The sequence below is a fragment of the Pseudophryne corroboree genome, chromosome 12 (genome assembly GCF_028390025.1).
Source record: "Pseudophryne corroboree isolate aPseCor3 chromosome 12, aPseCor3.hap2, whole genome shotgun sequence".
Lineage (NCBI taxonomy): Eukaryota > Metazoa > Chordata > Amphibia > Anura > Myobatrachidae > Pseudophryne > Pseudophryne corroboree.
The window spans coordinates 112,082,758-112,104,378 of record NC_086455.1 but is presented as its reverse complement, the minus strand read 5'-3'; the positions used below and the strand labels follow the sequence as shown (position 1 = coordinate 112,104,378).

Below are 21,621 nucleotides of genomic sequence, written 5' to 3'. Positions count from 1 at the left end.
ATGTACTCCACGCTATGAGGGATCTTAACAGCAGGAGAAGGAGAGCTCAGCTAAAACGCGGCCATTCCCAGGTCCGCTCACCGGAAGTCCCCCCTTCTTTTAGATTTTGGACAATCCTCATGCCTAACAAATGATTTGCAGGGCCTAGATCCTTTAACTTGAACCTTTACTTTAGCTGGTGTTTTACGTCAGTGATGTGTTTCTCTTGGCCTGCCAGTAGTAGATCATCTACGTAAGCGGTTCTGGACCTTTGGGTATATCCCTTGGCAACAAGGCGGGCTTTGTAACGAGCAATTGTTCCGTCTTGCAAAAGACCCTCCTTGTTCTTGATGGTTTTACGGTTGCTTGGCCTATCAACTAAAGTCCATGTACTGTTATCATCCAGTGCTGACAGCTCTGTATCAATTGCTGACTTCCACTCTGTTCAATCACTGCTTGACTTTGCATCCTGTATGTTTTGAGGTTCACAGTAAGCTATGTTTCCATATTCCTCACTGTATTTCTTGTCTGGAACACCTTTGTTGCTCCTCGTGGAACTCCTGTTTCCTGATTGGTTGTTTAGATTGACATTCTCAGTTTCAGACTGGCTTTCTGCTGCCTGTACATCCAATGATATATGTTGTTTTTCTTCTTGCTCCACTGCCCCAGTTAGTGGCGCTGTTTCATGGAACACCACATCTCTGGATTTAAGAAGACGTTTGTTTGTAATATCCCAAAGTCTGTATCCTTTGCTTTCTTCACAGTATCCGAACATAATGCATTCTATGGATTTTATGGTCTAACTTTCTCCTTAGGCATATATGCAAAAGCTTTGCTCCCGAAGACACGAAGATGACTGACAATTGGCTTTTTATTTGACCACGCCTCCAGTGGCGCTTTACCTTTTACAGCTACTGTAGGTGCATGATTTTTTAGGTATACTGCAGTAGATACTGCTTCTGCCTAAAATCTTTTTTCTAGGCCCGCGTCACTTAACATGGGGGGTCATTCAGACCCCATCGCTGCTGTGCGTTTTCGCACAGCAGCGATTGGGTATGAACTGCGCATGCGCTGGTGCTGCAATGCGCAGGCACGAGGCCCCTCCAGCCCCGGGATGGACAACGGAAGCGATCGCAAAAAGATTAACAGGAGGAGGCCGTTTGTGGGAGTCAACTGACCGTTTCCAGGGAGTGTCCGTGAAAACGCAGGTGTGTCCAGGCATTTGAAGGAAGGGTTCCTGACGTCAGCTCCGGGCCGGATCATCGCACTGGAAGAGTAAGTCTACAAACTTTTGTTTGTGCAGCTCTCCGCACAAGCAATCGCACCCCTGCACAGCGACTACCCCCTCCCCCTATAGGCGGTGACTACCCGATCGCAGGGATGCAAAAAACGCACCCTAGGGATCAGATCTGAATTAGGCTCATTGGGGGTCATTCCGAGTTGTTCGCTCGTTATTTTTTTCTCGCAACGGAGCGATTAGTCGCTAATGCGCATGCGCAATGTCCGCAGTGCGACTGCGCCAAGTAAATTTGCTATGCAGTTAGGTATTTTACTCACGGCATTACGAGGTTTTTTCTTCGTTCTGGTGATCGGAGTGTGATTGACAGGAAGTGGGTGTTTCTGGGCGGAAACTGGCCGTTTTATGGGTGTGTGCGAAAAAACGCTACCGTTTCTGGGAAAAACGCGGGAGTGGCTGGAGAAACGGAGGAGTGTCTGGGCGAACGCTGGGTGTGTTTGTGACGTCAAACCAGGAACGACAAGCACTGAACTGATCGCACTGGCAGAGTAAGTCTCGAGCTACTCAGAAACTGCACAGAGAAGTCTTTTCGCAATATTGCGAATCTTTCGTTCGCAATTTTGATAAGCTAAGATTCACTCCCAGTAGGCGGCGGCTTAGCGTGTGCAAAGCTGCTAAAAGCAGCTTGCGAGCGAACAACTCGGAATGACCACCATAGTCCGTGCTCTCTCAACAATTGTGCAGTTTGCCCGTTCACTCATGCAATTTTGTTCCGGTGTGTAGGCAATTGTTAGTTGATGCTTTATGCCACAATTTTTAAGGATTGCGGCTAACACTTTGTTGTCATACTCTCCACCATTGTTGGATCTCAAGACCTTTAATTTCAGACCTGTCTGAGTCTCCACCAGGTTTTTGTATTACACAATTTTGTTGACAACTTCACAATTGTCTTTAATAAAATATACATATCTCATGCTTGTGGTGTCATCAATGAGAGTCATGAAATATCTGTAGCCACTGATTGATTCTACCTCCACTGGACCACATACGTGCACTAGAGCTATTCGTGTCTCTGCTCTACTGACTTTGGAAATGGGCTGCAAGTTTGCTTTTCTTTTATACAGATCTCACACATAGGTCTTTCATCGTTACTCATGGTGATCCCTGTTATCGTTCCATCTAGCAGATGTTGTCACATCCTACATGACACAAACGTTTGTGCCACAGCTCCATTGATTGGTTTGCATCAGTAGCCATCATTGCAGAACACTTCTCAGTTTCCAGGACATATAGGGGGTAATTCAGAGTCGATCGCAGCAGGAAATTTGTTAGCAGTTGGGCAAAACCATGTGCACTGCAGGTGGGGCAGATGTAACATTTGCAGAGAGAGTTAGATTTGGGTGGGTTATTAATGGCAGGGTAAATAATGGCTACCTTATTTTTACACTGCAATTTAGATTTCAGTTTGAACACACCCCACCAAAATCTAACTTTCTCTGCACATGTTACATATGCCCCCCCCCCCCCCTGCAGTGCACATGGTTTTGCCCACCTGCAAACAAATTTGCTGCTGCGATCAACTCTGAATTAGGCCCCTAGTTGGTTGCACTGGGTTGCTGAAGCAATTACAGTCCCTCTTTTATTTTGCACAATACACTTGCCCTTTGCAAACCGAACTCTGTAACCCTTTTTTTTCTCTAGGACGCTGATAGCAATGAGATTACTTCCCAAATCTGGCACGAACAATACATCTTGGATATCTGTAACAACTGCTTCTCCTCCAATTCTTAAAAGCACTGTGAGTGTCCCAACTTGTGATGCAGTAAGGATTTTATTTCCAATCCCTTTTACTGTAGTGGGTTCACACAGTGTTAAAGAACTGAACCAATGCTGACTGCAACTGAAATGTCTAGTGGCCCCCGAGTCCATGTACCAGCAATCCTTCTTGTGACTATCTGCTACATTCAGCGCTGACTTGTTTGGTTTGTCACGCTGCTTCTGCACACCACTGGAATTTCTCATCCTACAATCTGAAGCCTTATGTCCCAACTTATGACACACAAAACACTTGAGCTTGAGCCTTTTGGACTTTGTGCCCTTTTGCAAGTATGGCAGGACCCTCAGCTATGGTCTCGACAGGAATACATTTTTGGAACTGTAGTAGCTTGGCCCTTCCAATTTCTGTTGTCAGCTTGGTATCAATAGACTCCAAAGCAACCACCGTAAATCAAATTCTGGAATCAGATTTTGTAACATTGTCATTTCCACTTCCTCCTCGTCCACCTGTGCGCCCACAGATTGACAATATCGTATCAATGTAATCGTTCATGTCCATTTATCAAGGCAAAACTGCAGCTAAATAAAAAAATAAAAAATCACCAAAGATTTAAATAATGGCCACCGCAGTTACACGTCACAAACCTACATACAGGGGATGTAGTTATGTAACCGACAGTCACAAAACTTCCCCCTGCATCCGAACACTGGAAATCCTGATAGTCAGTATGCCGACTAGAAGGGACTATGGGGGTTATACAGAGTTGATCGTAGATGTGTTAAATTTAGCACATCTACGATCGTTTACTCTGACATGCGGGGGACGCCCAGCACAGGGCTATGTCTTTGTACCTGGCCAGTAGCTCCCTACCTGCGCAGCTCCTGCGCGCTGGCAGGGAGCTACACGCCGCGATCTGGGTTGCAGCTGCTGCATGTGATGTCATGCAGCCGCCGCGGCCCGCTTCCCCCCCAACTGTCTGGACACGCCTCCATTGTCCGGACCGCGCCCCACCAACGACGTTCTAATGCTGTTGGCATGCGCTTCTCGCCCCGCATCCGCCTTTGCCTGTCAATCAGGCAGAGGCGATAGCTGCCAGTGAGATGCTGATAGCATCTCACTGGGCTCCCGGGGTGCGCGTGCGCAGTCCACAAAGTTATTCAGACTGCGATCACTGCTGTTGCAGCGATGCAGTCTGAATTACCCATTTCCACTCGTGACCCACATAGTCGTAAAACATAACCTCCACTAACACATGGTTTACCCTTCACACCATGTATAAAAATGAAACAAGTTTGTTTACAAAAATGTATAGCCAATGTAAAAATAACCTTCTATAACCATGAGCCATCCACAAGCACCAGCATGGGCATTTGATTATTTCAGTCTGCCGAGCTTTCTGTTTATAAAACGCCCGAAAGCCACGCTGTTTCGCAATACCTCTAGGTATACGTAGTCCCATCCCTGATCAAATGTGTTAATCTACTAATGAAAATGGATTTGACCAAGACTACATATCCCGTCATGCACCTCAAATGCAAGGCGCACGCCTTTCACTCTCAGCCAAACTTAGTAATGTGTAGAGGAGAAAGGAGACCTACAGCCAATTAGGAGAGAGGTGGAGAGCTGCCAGGCAATCAGAAGCTCGACAGGCACATTGTGGGCGGGGTTATGGTAGTAAACGTTAGATTGTGTGAATAGATTAGTTCGCACCGGAGGAGGGAGGTAGAACTGGTGGTTCCTGCAGACGGCCAGTGACGGCGGAAATGCCGGTTCATTCGAGAGAGAAGAAGGAGAGTAACCACAATGACATGGAGGTGGATTACCCGGAAAACGAGGGCAGCAGCTCGGAGGATGAAGACACGGATAGCTCCAGCGGCAGCGAGGAGGGAGACAGCTCGGGTAACTGCATCTCATTCATACAAGGCTGTGCCCATCACCACATACCCTCCAACATTGAACACTCAGAACCGGTACAAATTAGGAAAAGGGGCGTGGCCACGGCGCCCCCTTCCCTATACTTCCTATGGAGATTTAGTGACCAAAAAATCGGTACAAAGCCCATTTTGGCCGGTACAGACCATAGTAAAACGGTACTGCACCGGCCAGACAGGTACAGTTGGGGGGGGGGGGGGGATGTCACCAATGCCCCGGCCACTCTGCTCTGTGAGGTCCTCTGTATAACGTTACTCGTGGGATATACTAGTGGCAGCATAGTATACTACTCTGCAGGTTACTACCTGCAGCCGCAGATTCCAGAGTGCTGAACCCTGGTGTGGAGAGAGTGGTCCTCATTGGTGACCGTCCCTATATGTGCAAATAAAGCCACTTTCACACTAAACATTAGCTACCAGGGTCGACCCGTGTAGCCTGCAGTGTGAACATTGTGGCCTGTGTCTTCCTAAATGCGTGGGGAGAGCTGGTGCTTGGTGATGTCCTCTCCAAGCCTTGGCAGAGGAAAGACCCTGCAATAAAACCAGAGTCCAGCCTCTGGACTATTCTGCTGCCTTGAGGAACCTGGGTTTTGCACATGAATGCACGCCAACCTGAGTTTTTGTTCAGAGGAAAGGGGGTCCAATTACCTGGGAATCCAACCTGGGAAACTTAAAGGGGTGGTCGCAGGGGAAGCGATTACCATACCGATAGTCGGGATCCTGGACGTTGCCATTCCGATGCCGGAATCCTGGCTAGACCTGAAATGCTGCCGGCATTCCAGCTCCACAGGCTTTTCTCCCTGTGTGTCCACGACACCTATAGAGGGGGAATAGAACCTGTGGCGAGCGCAGCATGCCACTGTACCTGCAGTGTGGCGATCACAGCGAGCCCTCAAGGGGCTTGCTAGTGCTCGCCCCGCTGCTGGCATACTGGTGACCGGTATCCCACCCGCCTGCCGGTTCTGCTTACTGATCCCGGTCACAGGTAGGACCTGGGTTAAGGGGCAGTGTAAACGCGTAGTTGTAAAAAGCACAGAGATACAACAAAAACCTGACTGTCTGTCGATCATATGGTGTCTTCCTAATGACTGTCTATCTATAGACTGGAACCCCTTCAGCCCCAGCACTGACCCCTGGTCACCGTACTGCTCACCTGACACAGGGTCTCCTCTCTTCCTACCCCTCCACTCCACACACGTATCCCCGATACCTCCGCTTTGAGCGATGCGGGGCCGTCTTGTGGTTCCTACATCTGGTTACTGCTGCTACTTTTTGCCAAATCCTGGTGTGGGAAGTAACCTGGGGTTGCAGCATAGTATATGGAAGGGGGAGCCGCAGGGTATGCGGTATATAGCGAGATCAGTATATGGAGGAGGGGGTGACCTCTGTATAGGGGGCACTATATGGAGGGTTATGGGAGTGCAGTGTATATAAGGAGTCTGTGTCCGTGTCACAGGTGAATATATAGAGAAAATTGCATCTCTCTCCCCAGTGCCTATCTAACCCAATCCCTCCTCCCTCTCTCCCCAGTCCCTATCTGTCCCAACCATCCTGCCCTTCCCCCCCCCCCCCCCTCCCCCAGTCTCTATTTGCCCCTATCCCACTCTCCCAGTCCGTATCTGCTCCTACCTCCACTCTCACCCCAGCCCCTTCTCTCCGTATGAAGCCAGTGTGAAAGTCAGTTCAGTATAAGCAGCAGGGTAGGAGGCTGTAATATCTCCCTGCAGTATTAGTTTCACTTTCAGCTGTGTCCGCTTCTAGCCCACAAAGGTTTCATTTGGACCGTGTGGCGGCCTCTAGTGGCAGGCAGCGCACATAACAGGTGAGGAGCAGCCTTGGCTTTTAAAATCTAGGATAAGTAATAAGTAGGACTAACGCTTACATTTAACTTGTTGTTATTTTCATTTTCATCTATTTCTCTATCGTCCTAAGTGGATGCTGGGGTTCCTGAAAGGACCATGGGGAATAGCGGCTCCGCAGGAGACAGGGCACAAAAGTAAAGCTTTTACAGGTCAGGTGGTGTGTACTGGCTCCTCCCCCCATGACCCTCCTCCAGACTCCAGTTAGATTTTTGTGCCCGGCCGAGAAGGGTGCAATTCTAGGTGGCTCTCATAAAGAGCTGCTTAGAGAGTTTAGCTTAGGTTTTTTATTTTACAGTGATTCCTGCTGGCAACAGGATCACTGCAACGAGGGACAGAGGGGAGAAGAAGTGAACTCACCTGCGTGCAGGATGGATTGGCTTCTTGGCTACTGGACATGAAGCTCCAGAGGGACGATCACAGGTACAGCCTGGATGGTCACCGGAGCCACGCCGCCGGCCCCCTCACAGATGCTGAAGCAAGAAGAGGTCCAGAATCGGCGGCTGAAGACTCCTGCAGTCTTCTTAAGGTAGCGCACAGCACTGCAGCTGTGCGCCATTTTCCTCTCAGCACACTTCACACGGCAGTCACTGAGGGTGCAGGGCGCTGGGGGGGGGGGCGCCCTGGGAGGCAAATGAAAACCTTTAAAAAGGCTAAAAATACCTCACATATAGCCCCAGAGGCTATATGGAGATATTTACCCCTGCCTAAATGTACTAAATAGCGGGAGACGAGCCCGCCGGAAAAGGGGCGGGGCCTATCTCCTCAGCACACGGCGCCATTTTCTGTCACAGCTCCGCTGGTCAGGAAGGCTCCCAGGTCTCTCCCCTGCACTGCACTACAGAAACAGGGTATAACAGAGAGGGGGGGCAAAATAAATGGCAATATATTAATATAAAAGCAGCTATAAGGGAGCACTTAATCATAAGGCTATCCCTGTCATATATAGCGCTTTTTGGTGTGTGCTGGCAGACTCTCCCTCTGTCTCCCCAAAGGGCTAGTGGGTCCTGTCTTCGTATAGAGCATTCCCTGTGTGTCTGCTGTGTGTCGGTACGTGTGTGTCGACATGTATGAGGACGTTATTGGTGTGGAGGCGGAGCAATTGCCAAATATGAGGATGTCACCTCCTAGGGGGTCGACACCAGAATGGATGCCTTTATTTGTGGAATTACGGGATAGCGTCAACTCGCTTAAGCAGTCGTTTGCCGACATGAGGCGGCCGGACACTCAATTAGTGCCTGTCCAGGCGCCTCAAACACCGTCAGGGGCTGTAAAACGCCCCTTGCCTCAGTCGGTCGACACAGACCCAGACACAGGCACTGATTCCGGTGGTGAAGGTGACGAATCAACCGTATTTTCCAGTAGGGCCACACGTTATATGATTTTGGCAATAAAGGAGATGTTACATTTAGCTGATACTACAGGTACCACTAAACAGGGTATTATGTGGGGTGTGAAAAAACTACCAGTAGTTTTTACCGAATCAGAAGAATTAAATGACGTGTGTGATGAAGCGTGGGGTGGCCCCGATAAAAAACTGCTAATTTCAAAGAAGTTATTGGCTTTATACCCTTTCCCGCCAGAGGTTAGGGAGCGCTGGGAAACACCTCCTAGGGTGGACAAAGCGCTAACACGCTTATCAAAACAAGTGGCGTTACCCTCTCCTGAGACGGCCGCACTTAAAGATCCATCAGATAGGAGGATGGAAAATATCCAAAAAGGTATATACACACATGCAGGTGTTATACTACGACCAGCTATTGCGACTGCCTGGATGTGCAGTGCTGGGGTAGTTTGGTCAGAGTCCCTGATCGAAAATATTGATACCCTGGACAGGGACAATATTTTACTGTCGTTAGAACAAATAAAGGATGCATTTCTTTATATGCGTGATGCACAGAGAGATATCTGCACACTGGCATCACGGGTAAGTGCTATGTCCATTTCGGCCAGAAGAGCTTTATGGACACGACAGTGGACAGGCGATGCGTAGAGGAGTTATTTGGGGTCGGTCTATCGGATTTGGTGGCCACGGCTACGGCCGGGAAATCCACCTTTCTACCTCAAGTCACTCCCCAACAGAAAAAGGCACCGACCTTTCAACCACAGCCCTTTCGTTCCTTTAAAAATAAGAGAGCAAAGGGCTATTCATATCTGCCACGAGGCAGAGGACGAGGGAAGAGACAGCAACAGGCAGCTCCTTCCCAGGAACAGAAGCCCTCCCCGGCTTCTACAAAAGCCTCAGCATGACGCTGGGGCTTCGCAAGCGGACTCGGGGGCGGTAGGCGGTCGTCTCAAAAATTACAGCGCGCAGTGGGCTCACTCGCAGGTAAATCCCTGGATCCTGCAGATAATATCTCAGGGGTACAGGTTGAAATTAGAGACAGAGCCACCTCGCCGTTTCCTGAAGTCTGCTTTACCAACGTCCCCCTCAGAAAGGGAGACGGTTTTGGAAGCCATTCACAAGCTGTATTCTCAGCAGGTGATAGTCAAGGTACCTCTTCTACAACAAGGGAAGGGGTATTATTCCACTCTTTTTGTGGTACCGAAGCCGGATGGCTCGGTAAGGCCTATTCTAAATCTGAAGTCCTTGAACCTGTACATAAAGAAGTTCAAGTTCAAGATGGAGTCACTCAGAGCAGTGATAGCGAACCTGGAAGAAGGGGACTTTATGGTATCCTTGGACATCAAGGATGCGTATCTCCACGTTCCAATTACCCCTCACACCAGGGGTACCTCAGGTTCGTTGTACGAAACTGTCACTATCAGTTTCAGACGCTGCCGTTTGGTTTGTCCACGGCACCTCGGGTCTTTACAAAGGTAATGGCCGAGATAATATTTCTTCTTCGAAGAAAAGGCGTATTAATTATCCCATACTTGGACGATCTCCTAATAAGGGCAAGGTCCAGAGAACAGCTAGAGATGGGTTTAGCACTATCTCAAGAGGTGCTAAAGCAGCACGGATGGATTCTGAATATTCCAAAATCCCAATTAATGCCGACAACTCGTCTGCTGTTCCTGGGGATGATTCTGGACACAGTTCAGAAAAAGGTTTTTCTTCCCGAAGAAAAAGCCAAGGAGTTATCTGACCTGGTCAGGAACCTCCTAAAACCAGGAAAGGTGTCTGTACATCAATGCACAAGAGTCCTGGGAAAAAATGGTAGCTTCTTACGAAGCAATCCCTTTCGGCAGATTCCATGCAAAGGGATCTGTTGGACAAATGGTCAGGGTCGCATCTTCAGATGCACCTGCGGATAACCCTGTCGCCGAGGACAAGGGTATCCCTTCTGTGGTGGTTGCAGGAGGCTCATCTATTGGAGGGCCGCAGATTCGGCATGCAGGATTGGATCCTGGTGACCACGGATGCCAGCCTGAGAGGCTGGGGAGCAGTCACACAGGGAAGAAATTTCCAGGGAGTGTGGTCGAGCCTGAAAAAGTCTCTTCACATAAGCATTCTGGAACTAAGAGCAATCTACAATGCTCTAAGCCAGGCGGAACCTCTGCTTCAAGGAAGACCGGTGTTGATCCAGTCGGACAACATCACGGCAGTCGCCCATGTAAACAGACAGGGCGGCACAAGAAGCAGGAGGGCAATGGCAGAAGCTGCCAGGATCCTTCGCTGGGCGGAGAATCACGTGATAGCACTGTCGGCAGTATTCATCCCGGGCGTGGACAACTGGGAAGCAGACTTCCTCAGCAGACACGACCTTCACCCGGGAGAGTGGGGACTTCATCCAGAAGTTTTCCACATGCTATTAAACCGTTGGGTAAAACCAATGGTGGACATGATGGCGTCTCGCCTCAACAAAACACTGGACAGGTATTGCGCCAGGTCAAGAGATCCGCAGGCAATAGCTGTGGACGCGCTGGTAACACCTTGGGTGTACCAGTCGGTATATGTGTTTCCTCCTCTGCCTCTCATACCAAAGGTATTGAGGATTATACGGCAAAGAGGAGTAAGACTAGTGGCTCCGGATTGGCCAAGAAGGACTTGGTACCCGGAACTTCAAGAGATGGTCACGGACGATCCGTGGCCTCTACTTCTGAGAAGGGACCTGCTTCAGCAGGGTCCTTGTCTTTTTCAAGACTTACCGCGGCTGCGTTTGACGGCATGGCGTTTGAATGCCAGATCCTAAAAGGAAAAGGCATTCCAGAAGAAGTCATTCCTACCTTGATAAAGGCAAGGAAGGAAGTCACCGCGAAGCATTATCGCCGTATTTGGCGAAAATATGTTGCGTGGTGCGAGCAGCGGAGTGCTCCGATGGAGGAATTTCAACTGGGTCGTTTTCCTACATTTCCTGCAATCAGGATTGTCTATAGGTCTCAAATTGGGATCTATTAAGGTTCAAATTTCGGCCCTATCAATATTCTTCCAAAAAGAATTGGCCTCAGTCCCTGAGGTCCAGATTTTTATCAAAGGAGTACTGCATATACAGCCTCCTGTGGTGCCTAAGGTGGCACCGTGGGATCTAAATGTAGTTTTAGATTTCCTCAAATCCAATTGGTTTGAACCACTAAAGAATGTGGATTTGAAATATCTCACATGGAAAGTGACTATGTTACTGGCCCTGGCTTCGGCCGGGAGAGTATCTGAACTGGCGGCTTTGTTTTATAAAAGCCCTTATTTAATTTTCCATTCGACATAGGGCAGAGCTGCGGACGCGTCCGCATTTTCTCCCTAAGGTGGTATCAGCGTTTCACCTGAACCAGCCTATTGTAGTGCCTGCGGCTACAGACGACTTGAAGGACTCCAAGTTGTTGGACGTTGTCAGAGCCTTAAAAATATACATTTATAGGACGGCTGGAGTCAGAAAATCTGACTCGCTGTTTATACTGTATGCACCCAACAAGTTGGGTGCACCTGCTTCTAAGCAGTCGATTGCTCGTTGGATTTGTAACAAAATTCAACTTGTACATTCTGTGGCAGGCCTGCCACAGCCTAAATCTGTTAAGGCCCATTCCGCAAGGAAGGTGGGCTCATCTTGGGCGGCTGCCCGAGGGGTCTCGGCATTACAACTCTGCCGAGCAGCTACGTGGTCAGGGGAGAACACGTTTGTAAATTTTTACAAATTTGATACCCTGGCAAAGGAGGACCTGGAGTTCTCTCATTCGGTGCTGCAGAGTCATCCGCACTCTCCCGCCCGTTTGGGAGCTTTGGTATAATCCCCATGGTCCTTTCAGGAACCCCAGCATCCACTTAGGACGATAGAGAAAATAAGAATTTACTTACCGATAATTCTATTTCTCGGAGTCCGTAGTGGATGCTGGGCGCCCATCCCAAGTGCGGATTATCTGCAATACTTGTACATAGTTATTGTTAACTAATTCGGGTTATTGTTTAGGAAGCCATCTTTCAGAGGCTCCTCTGTTATCATACTGTTAACTGGGTTTAGATCACAAGTTGTACGGTGTGATTGGTGTGGCTGGTATGAGTCTTACCCGGGATTCAAAATCCTCCCTTATTGTGTACGCTCGTCCGGGCACGGTACCTAACTGGAGTCTGGAGGAGGGTCATGGGGGGAGGAGCCAGTACACACCACCTGACCTGTAAAAGCTTTACTTTTGTGCCCTGTCTCCTGCGGAGCCGCTATTCCCCATGGTCCTTTCAGGAACCCCAGCATCCACTACGGACTCCGAGAAATAGAATTATCGGTAAGTAAATTCTTATTTTCTGAGTACTTTACATGTTTTAATATGTTTAGTCTATGTATATATTCAGATGTAATAGAAATAATAAGCTGTAAAAAAAAAAAAAAAAAATTTTTTTGGTTGTATTAAAAATGTAAAACAAATCAAATCAAAGCCTAATATTATTAATGTTGGAAAGCATTAAAACATGGTTGATAAAGGTTGCTAATACATGATGACCAAACAAAAATGGTTTAAACCGAAAAAAGACTCCTCCCCCCCCCCCCCCCCAACCCTGAACTTGGATCAGATGGATGTTTTATCTGCCCCTTGTATAGAGCGCTGTCCATGGTCTTGTTGTCCTGTACTTCTTGCTTCAGTAACACATGCACATACCTGGAATTATGGCTGCGTGAAGATTTTCTGGTGGTCTAAATGGTGTAGAAACCTACTGATATTAAAGTTCTGTTGTAGTACAGCTTATGATTAGCAGGGAACAACACATGCCTATTTTATTTGATTGACTTCTTTTTGGACACTGTATTTTGTAGAGTAGTGCTTGTAATTTATATACTATATTACTCTTACGTCCTAGAGGATACTGGAGTTCCATTTAGTACCATGGGTATAGATGGGTCCACTAGGAGCCATGGCACTTTAAGAATTTGATAGTGTGGGCTGCCTCCTCCCTCTATGCCCCTCCTACCAGACTCAGTTTAGAAAATGTGCCCGGAGGAGCCGGTCACGCTTAGGGAAGCTCCTGAAGAGTTTTCTGCATTTATTCTATATGTTTGTTTTCTCTTACGTCCTAGAGGATGCTGGGGACCATGGGGTATAGACTGATCCGCAGGAGCTTGGGCACACTATAAAGACTTAAACTGGGTGTGAACTGGCTCCTCCCTCTATGCCCCTCCTCCAGACTTCAGTTAGACTTTGTGCCCAGGAGTGAATGGACACACACTAGGGGAGCTCTACTGAGTTTCTCTGAAAGACTTTGTTAGGTTTTTTATTTTCAGGTAGACCTGCTGGCTACAGGCTCCCTGCAGCGTGGGAGTGAGGGGAGAGAAGCAGAACCTACTTCTTAGTTCAAGGGCTCTGCTTCTTGGCTATTGGACACCTTTAGCTCCAGAGGGTTCGATCACTTGGTTCGCCTAGCTGCTTGTTCCCGGAGCCGTGCCGTCACCCCCTCACAGAAGCCAGAAGAAAGAAGCTGGGTGAGTATGTGAAGAACAGAAGACTTCAGTGACGGCAGAAGACTTCAGTAGCTGAGGTACAGCGGTCGCACTGCGCTCCATGCTCCCACACACCAACAGCACTCTCAGGGGGGGGGGGGGGGGGAGAGAGCGCCCTGGGCAGCAAGTTACTGTTTTCTTGTTAGGCTGGCAGTGAAAGCATTTTCGGTGCCTTGGAGCCGTGTCTCATACCCCCGCCAGCATGCTACAGCGCACGGCGCGCCATTGATCCCCCGCCGCTTGCTTACACGGGTGCAGGGCGCTGGGGGGGGTAGCGCCCTGGGCAGCAAGTTAGTTTTTTTTTTTTTTTAAAGCACTGTAATATAGTGCATTGAGGTGCCGGGGCTCCGTGTCCCTGACCCCCGCCAGCATGTTATAGCGCACTAAGCGCCATTTCTCCAGCGCCGCCGGCTTCCATGGGTGCAGGGCGGCAGTTACTGAGGGCTGTTTTCACAGGGAAAAAAGGTGCATACGATGCCCCGGACGCCGCGGCCGATACCCCCGCCAGCTGTGGGCGCGCTGCGCGCCGGTGCTCCCACACGCTGAATGGTTTTCTTGGGTACGGGGCGACCTGAGCAGCATTAGTTTCCTATGGTATATAGTGTATTTACACTATATACGGTGCCAGACCTGTATCTATATAATATAATGGAGCTATAGCGCGCTGAGGGGGGCGGAGCTTAGCCCTCACACATACAGGGTCCGCGCCATTTTCTCTCTGTCCCCGCCAAGAAGTATGTAATGCACAAATAAGGGGGACACACAGTGTTTTAGTGTTATGTACACATATATAACACTAGTTGAGTTAGGAATGAGCATGAAATAATTCTTGTGCGTATTTTCTGTGTGCTCCCTGTCAGATATACCCATTTTAGTACACTTGTGTCGACAGGTGTGAGTGTTCTGTTATAAACACCTATGGGGTTCACTGTCGGCATCGCCGACACACGTGGGTACTTGCTACAACATAAAAAGTAAATGTTATATGGGAGGTACAATGGTATGTGGTTGACCCTGTCGGCACCAACTGTTGTCACCGGGGGTAACTCGACATGCTGTATCTGACTTACACCTGTGTATAGACAGTTGTACGTTGCTTCCCTCGGACCCCTTGGGGTCGCAAGACTGTAATTTTGCCTGGTTACTAATCTCTGCTGTCGACGAATTCTGGGGTTTTCTGTCGACTATAATGTTTCCTGGTAGATCCACAACTGGGGCTTTTCAGTACATGGTCATACACGTTCAGAACACATTAATGTCACTGGGGACCTGAAGGCTCGGGACAATCCTATTATATGTATGTTATATGTATATTTAGGATATGTGGCTATATGTGTATTACAATATGTAAATTCATATGATTTATGATGAATACTGATGTAATGGTATTCCTTCTCATGTGCTGGTCGCTCTGTTGATAAAGCTCTAGGTCGGCTGTGACTCACACCCTCTCCAGAAGTCTGAAGGGTTATTCCTTTTCCGCCACGGATGGAATATTGTGAAAGTCAACGACTGGTCGACACGGGGCACTGTCTCAACGGATCGTATACAGGAAAGCTAAGTGATATGATTATTTTTCTATGCTGCGGGCTTTTTGCATAACAGGCACATGAGGGAGTGTTTGTGTTCGGTAAGTCATAAAATAGATTTACCCTAAAGAGAAGGGAGGTTCCTTATGTTGGATCCTCTCTATAAATTTGCGGCAGGCTGCCGTATGTATACAGGTAGTGTGGCCGGGGGACTGCTGAGGCTGACTCCGAGAGTTACTGGAGTTTTTCCCTGGGATGGTGTACCGCTAGTTGGGGGGATGCCTCAGTTCATCCAATCTCGGTGGATATTCCTGGTAAGTCTAACTTCGGGAGTTAGATTCCCTGGCAACAGTTGGTGACGCATTCTTTTGAGGGATGCAGTCATTTTAATCGGTTAAATACCTTTTCTCTAACATCCTAGTGGATGCTGGGGACTCCGTAAGGACCATGGGGAATAGACAGCTCCGCAGGAGACTGGGCACATCTAAGAAAGATTTAGGACTATCTGGTGTGCACTGGCTCCTCCCCCTATGACCCTCCTCCAAGCCTCAGTTAGATTTCTGTGCCCGGCTGAGCTGGATGCACACTAGGGGCTCTCCTGAGCTCCTAGAAGAAAGTATAGTTTAGGTTTTTTATTTTCAGTGAGACCTGCTGGCAACAGGCTCACTGCAACGAGGGACTAAGGGGAGAAGAAGCGAACCTACCTAAGTGGTGGTAGCTTGGGCTTCTTAGGCTACTGGACACCATTAGCTCCAGAGGGATCGAACACAGGACCCGACCTCGTCGTCCGTTCCCGGAGCCGCGCCGCCGTCCCCCTTACAGAGCCAGAAACAAGAAGGTGGTCCGGAAAATCGGCGGCTGAAGACTTCTGTCTTCTCCAAGGTAGCGCACAGCACTGCAGCTGTGCGCCATTGCTCCTCATGCACACCACACACTGCGGTCACTGATGGGTGCAGGGCGCTGGGGGGGGGGCGCCGCGCCCTGAGCAGCAATAATAACACCTTGGCTGGAAAAACTAACACCATATATAGCCTCCAGAGGCTATATAGGTGTATATTAACCCCTGCCAGAAACGATAAAATAGTGGGAGAAAGCCCGCCGAAAAAGGGGCGGAGCCAACTCCCTCAGCACACTGGCGCCATTATTTCCTCACAGCTGGCTCTCCCCTGCAGTCCTGCACTACAGAAAGGGTAAAAAAGAGAGGGGGGGCACAATTTATATATATATATATATATATATTATAGGCAGCTATAGGGGAAAACACTCTGTATAGTGATATCCCTGTGTTATATAGCGCCCTGGTGTGTGCTGGCATACTCTCCCTCTGTCTCCCCAAAGGGCTTTGTGGGGTCCTGTCCTCTGTAAGAGCATTCCCTGTGTGTCTGCTGGGTGTCGGTACTGCTGTGTCGACATGTATGATGAGGACAATGATGTGGAGGCGGAGCAAATGCCTGTGAATGTGATGTCACCCCATGCGGGGTCGACACCAGTGTGGATGGACTTATGGAAGGAATTACGTGACAGTGTCAGCTCCTTACATAAAAGGTTTGACGACATAGGACAGCCAGCTACTCAGCTTGTGCCTGTCCAAGCGTCTCAAATGTCATCAGGGGCTTTAAAACGCCCGCTACCTCAGATTACAGATGTCGACACGGATACCGACTCCAGTGTCGACGATGATGAGACGAGTGTACCCTCCAATAGATCCACCCGTTATATGATTGAGGCTATGAAAAATGTATTACACATTTCTGATACCCCAGGTACCACAAAAAAGGGTATTATGTTTGGTGAGAAAACTACCAGTAGTTTCTCTGACGTCCTAGTGGATGCTGGGAACTCCGTAAGGACCATGGGGGATAGCGGCTCCGCAGGAGACCGGGCACAAAAGTAAAAGCTTTCTGACTAGCTGGTGTGCACTGGCTCCTCCCCCCACGACCCTCCTCCAAGCCCCAGTTAGATTTTTGTGCCCGGCCGAGAAGGGTGCATGCTAGGTAGCTCTCCAGAGCTGCCTAGAGTAAAAGTTTTAAATAGGTTTTTATTTTATTTTTATTTTTTTTTATTTTCAGTGAGACCTGCTGGCAACAGGCTCACTGCATCGTGGGACTAAGGGGAGAAGAAGCGAACTCACCTGCATGCAGAGTGGATTGGGCTTCTTGGCTACTGGACATTAGCTCCAGAGGGACGATCACAGGTTCAGCCTGGATGGGTCCCGGAGCCGCGCCGCCGGCCCCCTTACAGAGCCAGAAGAGCGAAGAGGTCCGGAAAAATCGGCGGCAGAAGACGTTCCTGTCTTCAATAAGGTAGCGCACAGCACTGCAGCTGTGCGCCATTGCTCTCAGCACACTTCACACTCCGGTCACTGAGGGTGCAGGGCGCTGGGGGGGAGCGCCCTGAGACGCAATAAAACATGTTTTAAACCTTATATGGCTAAAGAAATGCATCACATATAGCTCCTGGGCTATATGGATGCATTTAACCCCTGCCAGTTTTCCTAAAAAAAGCGGGAGAAAAGGCCACCGAAAAGGGGGCGGAGCCTATCTCCTCAGCACACAAGCGCCATTTTCCCTCACAGCTCCGCTGGAAGGACGGTTCCCTGACTCTCCCCTGCAGTCCTGCTACAGAATCAGGGTAAAACAAGAGAGGGGGGGCACTAATTGGCAGAAAATACATATACAGCAGCTATAGAAGGGAGAAACACTTATATAAGGTTATCCCTGCATATATATAGCGCTCTGGTGTGTGCTGGCAAACTCTCCCTCTGTCTCCCCAAAGGGCTCGTGGGGTCCTGTTCTCTATCAGAGCATTCCCTGTGTGTGTGCTGTGTGTCGGTACGATTGTGTCGACATGTATGAGGAGGAAAATGATGTGGAGGCGGAGCAATTGCCTGTAATAGTGATGTCACCCCCTAGGGAGTCGACACCTGACTGGATGGTAGTATGGAAGGAATTACGTGACGGTGTCAGCACTTTGCAAAAAACTGACGACATGAGACAGCCGGCAAATCAGTTAGTGCCTGTCCAGGCGTCTCAAACACCGTCAGGGGCTCTAAAGCGCCCGTTACCTCAGATGGTCGACACAGACCCAGACACGGATACTGACTCCAGTGTCGACGGTGACGAGACAAACGTAATGTCCAGTAGGGCCACACGTTACATGATCACGGCAATGAAGGAGGCTTTGAACATTTCTGATACTACAAGTACCACAAAAAGGGGTATTATGTGGGGTGTGAAAAAACTACCCATAGTTTTTCCTGAATCAGATGAATTAAATGAGGTGTGTGACAAAGCGTGGGTTTCCCCCGATAAAAAACTGCTGATTTCTAATAAATTATTGGCATTATACCCTTTCCCGCCAGAGGTTAGGACGCGTTGGGAAACACCCCCTAGGGTAGATAAGGCGCTCACACGCTTATCAAAACAAGTGGCGTTACCGTCTCCTGATACGGCCGCCCTCAAGGAACCAGCTGATAGAAAGCTGGAAAATATCCTAAAAGGTATATACACACATACTGGTGTTATACTACGACCAGCAATCGCCTCAGCCTGGATGTGCAGCGCTGGAGTGGCTTGGTCGGATTCCCTGACTGAAAATATTGATACCCTGGATAGGGACAGTATATTATAGACTATAGAGCATTTAAAGGATGCATTACTATATATGCGAGATGCACAGAGGGATATTTGCACCCTGGCATCAAGAGTAAGTGCGTTGTCCATTTCTGCCAGAAGAAGTTTATGGACACGACAGTGGTCAGGTGATGCGGATTCCAAACGGCATATGGAAGTTTTGCCGTATAAAGGGGAGGAGTTATTTGGGGTCGGTCTGTCAGACCTGGTGGCCACGGCTGGGAAATCCACCTTTTTACCCCAGGTCACCTCTCAGCAGAAAAAGACACCGTCTTTTCAAACTCAGTCCTTTCGTCCCCATAAGGGCAAGCGGGCAAAAGGCCACTCATTTCTGCCCCGGGGCAGAGGAAGGGGAAAAAGACTGCAGCAGGCAGCCTCTTCCCAGGATCAGAAGCCCTCCCCCGCTTCTGCCAAGTCTTCAGCATGACGCTGGGGCTTTACAAGCGGACTCAGGCACGGTGGGGGCCCGTCTCAAAAATTTCAACGCGCAGTGGGCTCACTCGCAAGTGGACCCCTGGATCCTGCAGGTAGTATCACAGGGGTACAAATTGGAATTCGAGACGTCTCCCTCTCGCCGGTTCCTGAAGTCTGCTCTACCAACGTCTCCCTCCGACAGGGAGGCAGTATTGGAAGCTATTCACAAGCTGTATTCCCAGCAGGTGATAATCAAGGTACCCCTCCTACAACAGGGAAAGGGGTATTATTCCACGCTGTTTGTGGTACCGAAGCCGGACGGCTCGGTGAGACCGATTTTAAATCTGAAATCATTGAACACTTACATAAAAAGGTTCAAATTCAAGATGGAATCACTCGGAGCAGTGATAGCGAACCTGGAAGAAGGGGACTATATGGTGTCTCTGGACATCAAAGATGCTTATCTCCATGTCCCAATCTACCCTTCTCACCAAGGGTACCTCAGGTTTGTGGTACAGAACTGTCATTATCAGTTTCAGACGCTGCCGTTTGGATTGTCCACGGCACCACGGGTCTTTACCAAGGTAATGGCCGAAATGATTCTTCTTTGAAGAAAAGGCGTCTTAATTATCCCTTACTTGGACGATCTCCTGATAAGGGCAAGATCCAGGGAGCAGTTAGAGGTCGGAGTAGCACTATCTCAGGTGGTGCAACGTCAGCACGGGTGGATTCTAAATATTCCAAAATCGCAGCTGATTCCAACAACACGTCTACTGTTCCTAGGGATGATTCTGGACACAGTCCAGAAAAAGGTGTTTCTCCCGGAGGAGAAGGCCAGGGAGTTATCCGAGCTAGTCAGGAACCTCCTGAAACCAGGACAAGTGTCAGTGCATCAATGCACAAGGGTCCTGGGAAAGATGGTGGCTTCTTACGAAGCGATTCCATTCGGAAGATTCCATGCAAGAACTTTTCAGTGGGATCTGCTGGACAAATGGTCCGGATCGCATCTTCAGATGCATCAGCGGATAACCCTATCTCCAAGGACAAGGGTGTCTCTCCTGTGGTGGTTGCAGAGTGCTCATCTTCTAGAGGGCCGCAGATTCGGCATTCAGGACTGGATTCTGGTGACCACGGATGCCAGCCTGAGAGGCTGGGGAGCAGTCACACAGGGAAGAAATTTCCAGGGCTTGTGGTCAAGCATGGAAACGTCTCTTCACATAAATATCCTGGAACTAAGGGCAATTTACAATGCCCTAAGCCAAGCAAGGCCTCTGCTTCAGGGTCAGTCGGTATTGATCCAATCGGCCAACATCACGGCAGTCGCCCACGTAAACAGACAGGGCGGCACAAGAAGCAGGAGGGCAATGGCAGAAGCTGCAAGGATTCTTCGCTGGGCGGAAAATCATGTGATAGCACTGTCAGCAGTGTTCATCCCGGGAGGGAAAAAGGCATTCCATATGAAGTCATCCCTACCCTGGTCAAGGCCAGGAAGGATGTAACCGCAAAACATTATCACCGCTTTTGGCGAAAATATGTTGCGTGGTGTGAGGCCAAGAAGGCCCCTACAGAGGAATTTCAACTGGGTCATTTCCTGCATTTCCTGCAAACAGGACTATCTATGGGCCTAAAATTAGGGTCCATTAAGGTTCAAATTTCGGCCCTGTCGATCTTCTTCCAAAAAGAACTTGCTTCAGTGCCTGAAGTTCAGACGTTTGTCAAAGGGGTACTGCATATACAGCCTCCTTTTGTGCCTCCAGTGGCACCTTGGGATCTCAATGTAGTGTTTTGTCTCCTAAAATCACATTGGTTTGAACCACTCACCACTGTGGAATTGAAATATCTCACATGGAAAGTGGTCATGCTGTTAGCCCTGGCTTCAGCCAGGCGTGTCTCAGAATTGGCGGCTTTGTCATATAAAAGCCCTTACCTAATTTTTCATTCAGACAGGGCAGAACTGAGGACTCGCCCTCAATTTCTCCCTAAGGTGGTTTCAGCGTTTCACATGAACCAGCCTATTGTGGTGCCTGCGGCTACTAGGGACTTGGAGGACTCCAAGTTGCTGGACGTAGTCAGGGCCCTGAAAATATGTTTCCAGGACGGCTGGAGTCAGAAAATCTGACTCGCTGTTTATCCTGTATGCACCCAACAAGCTGGGTGCTCCTGCTTCTAAGCAGACGATTGCTCGTTGGATTTGTAGTACAATTCAGCTTGCACATTCTGTGGCAGGCCTGCCACAGCCAAAATCTGTAAAAGCCCATTCCACAAGGAAAGTGGGCTCATCTTGGGCGGCTGCCCGAGGGGTCTCGGCTTTACAACTTTGCCGAGCAGCTACTTGGTCAGGGGCAAACACGTTTGCTAAATTTTACAAATTTGATACCCTGGCTGAGGAAGACCTGGAGTTCT

At 49.1% G+C, this 21,621-nt stretch overlaps 1 protein-coding gene across 2 annotated transcripts in view; it reads left to right on the top strand.

Annotated features, from left to right (window-relative positions):
* Window positions 1-4,626: 4,626 nt before the first annotated feature.
* The window catches only part of BRMS1L (BRMS1 like transcriptional repressor), a 164,198-nt gene continuing 147,203 nt past the window's right edge, over window positions 4,627-21,621 (top strand). Inside the window, exon 1 of one of the 2 annotated variants that reach the window (XM_063947856.1) lies at window positions 4,627-4,892. In XM_063947856.1, coding sequence (XP_063803926.1) covers window positions 4,757-4,892 — 136 coding nt within the window. In that variant the 5' untranslated portion in view covers window positions 4,627-4,756. The remainder of the gene's footprint in view (window positions 4,893-21,621) is intronic. The other variant, XM_063947857.1, reaches the window with a different exon arrangement.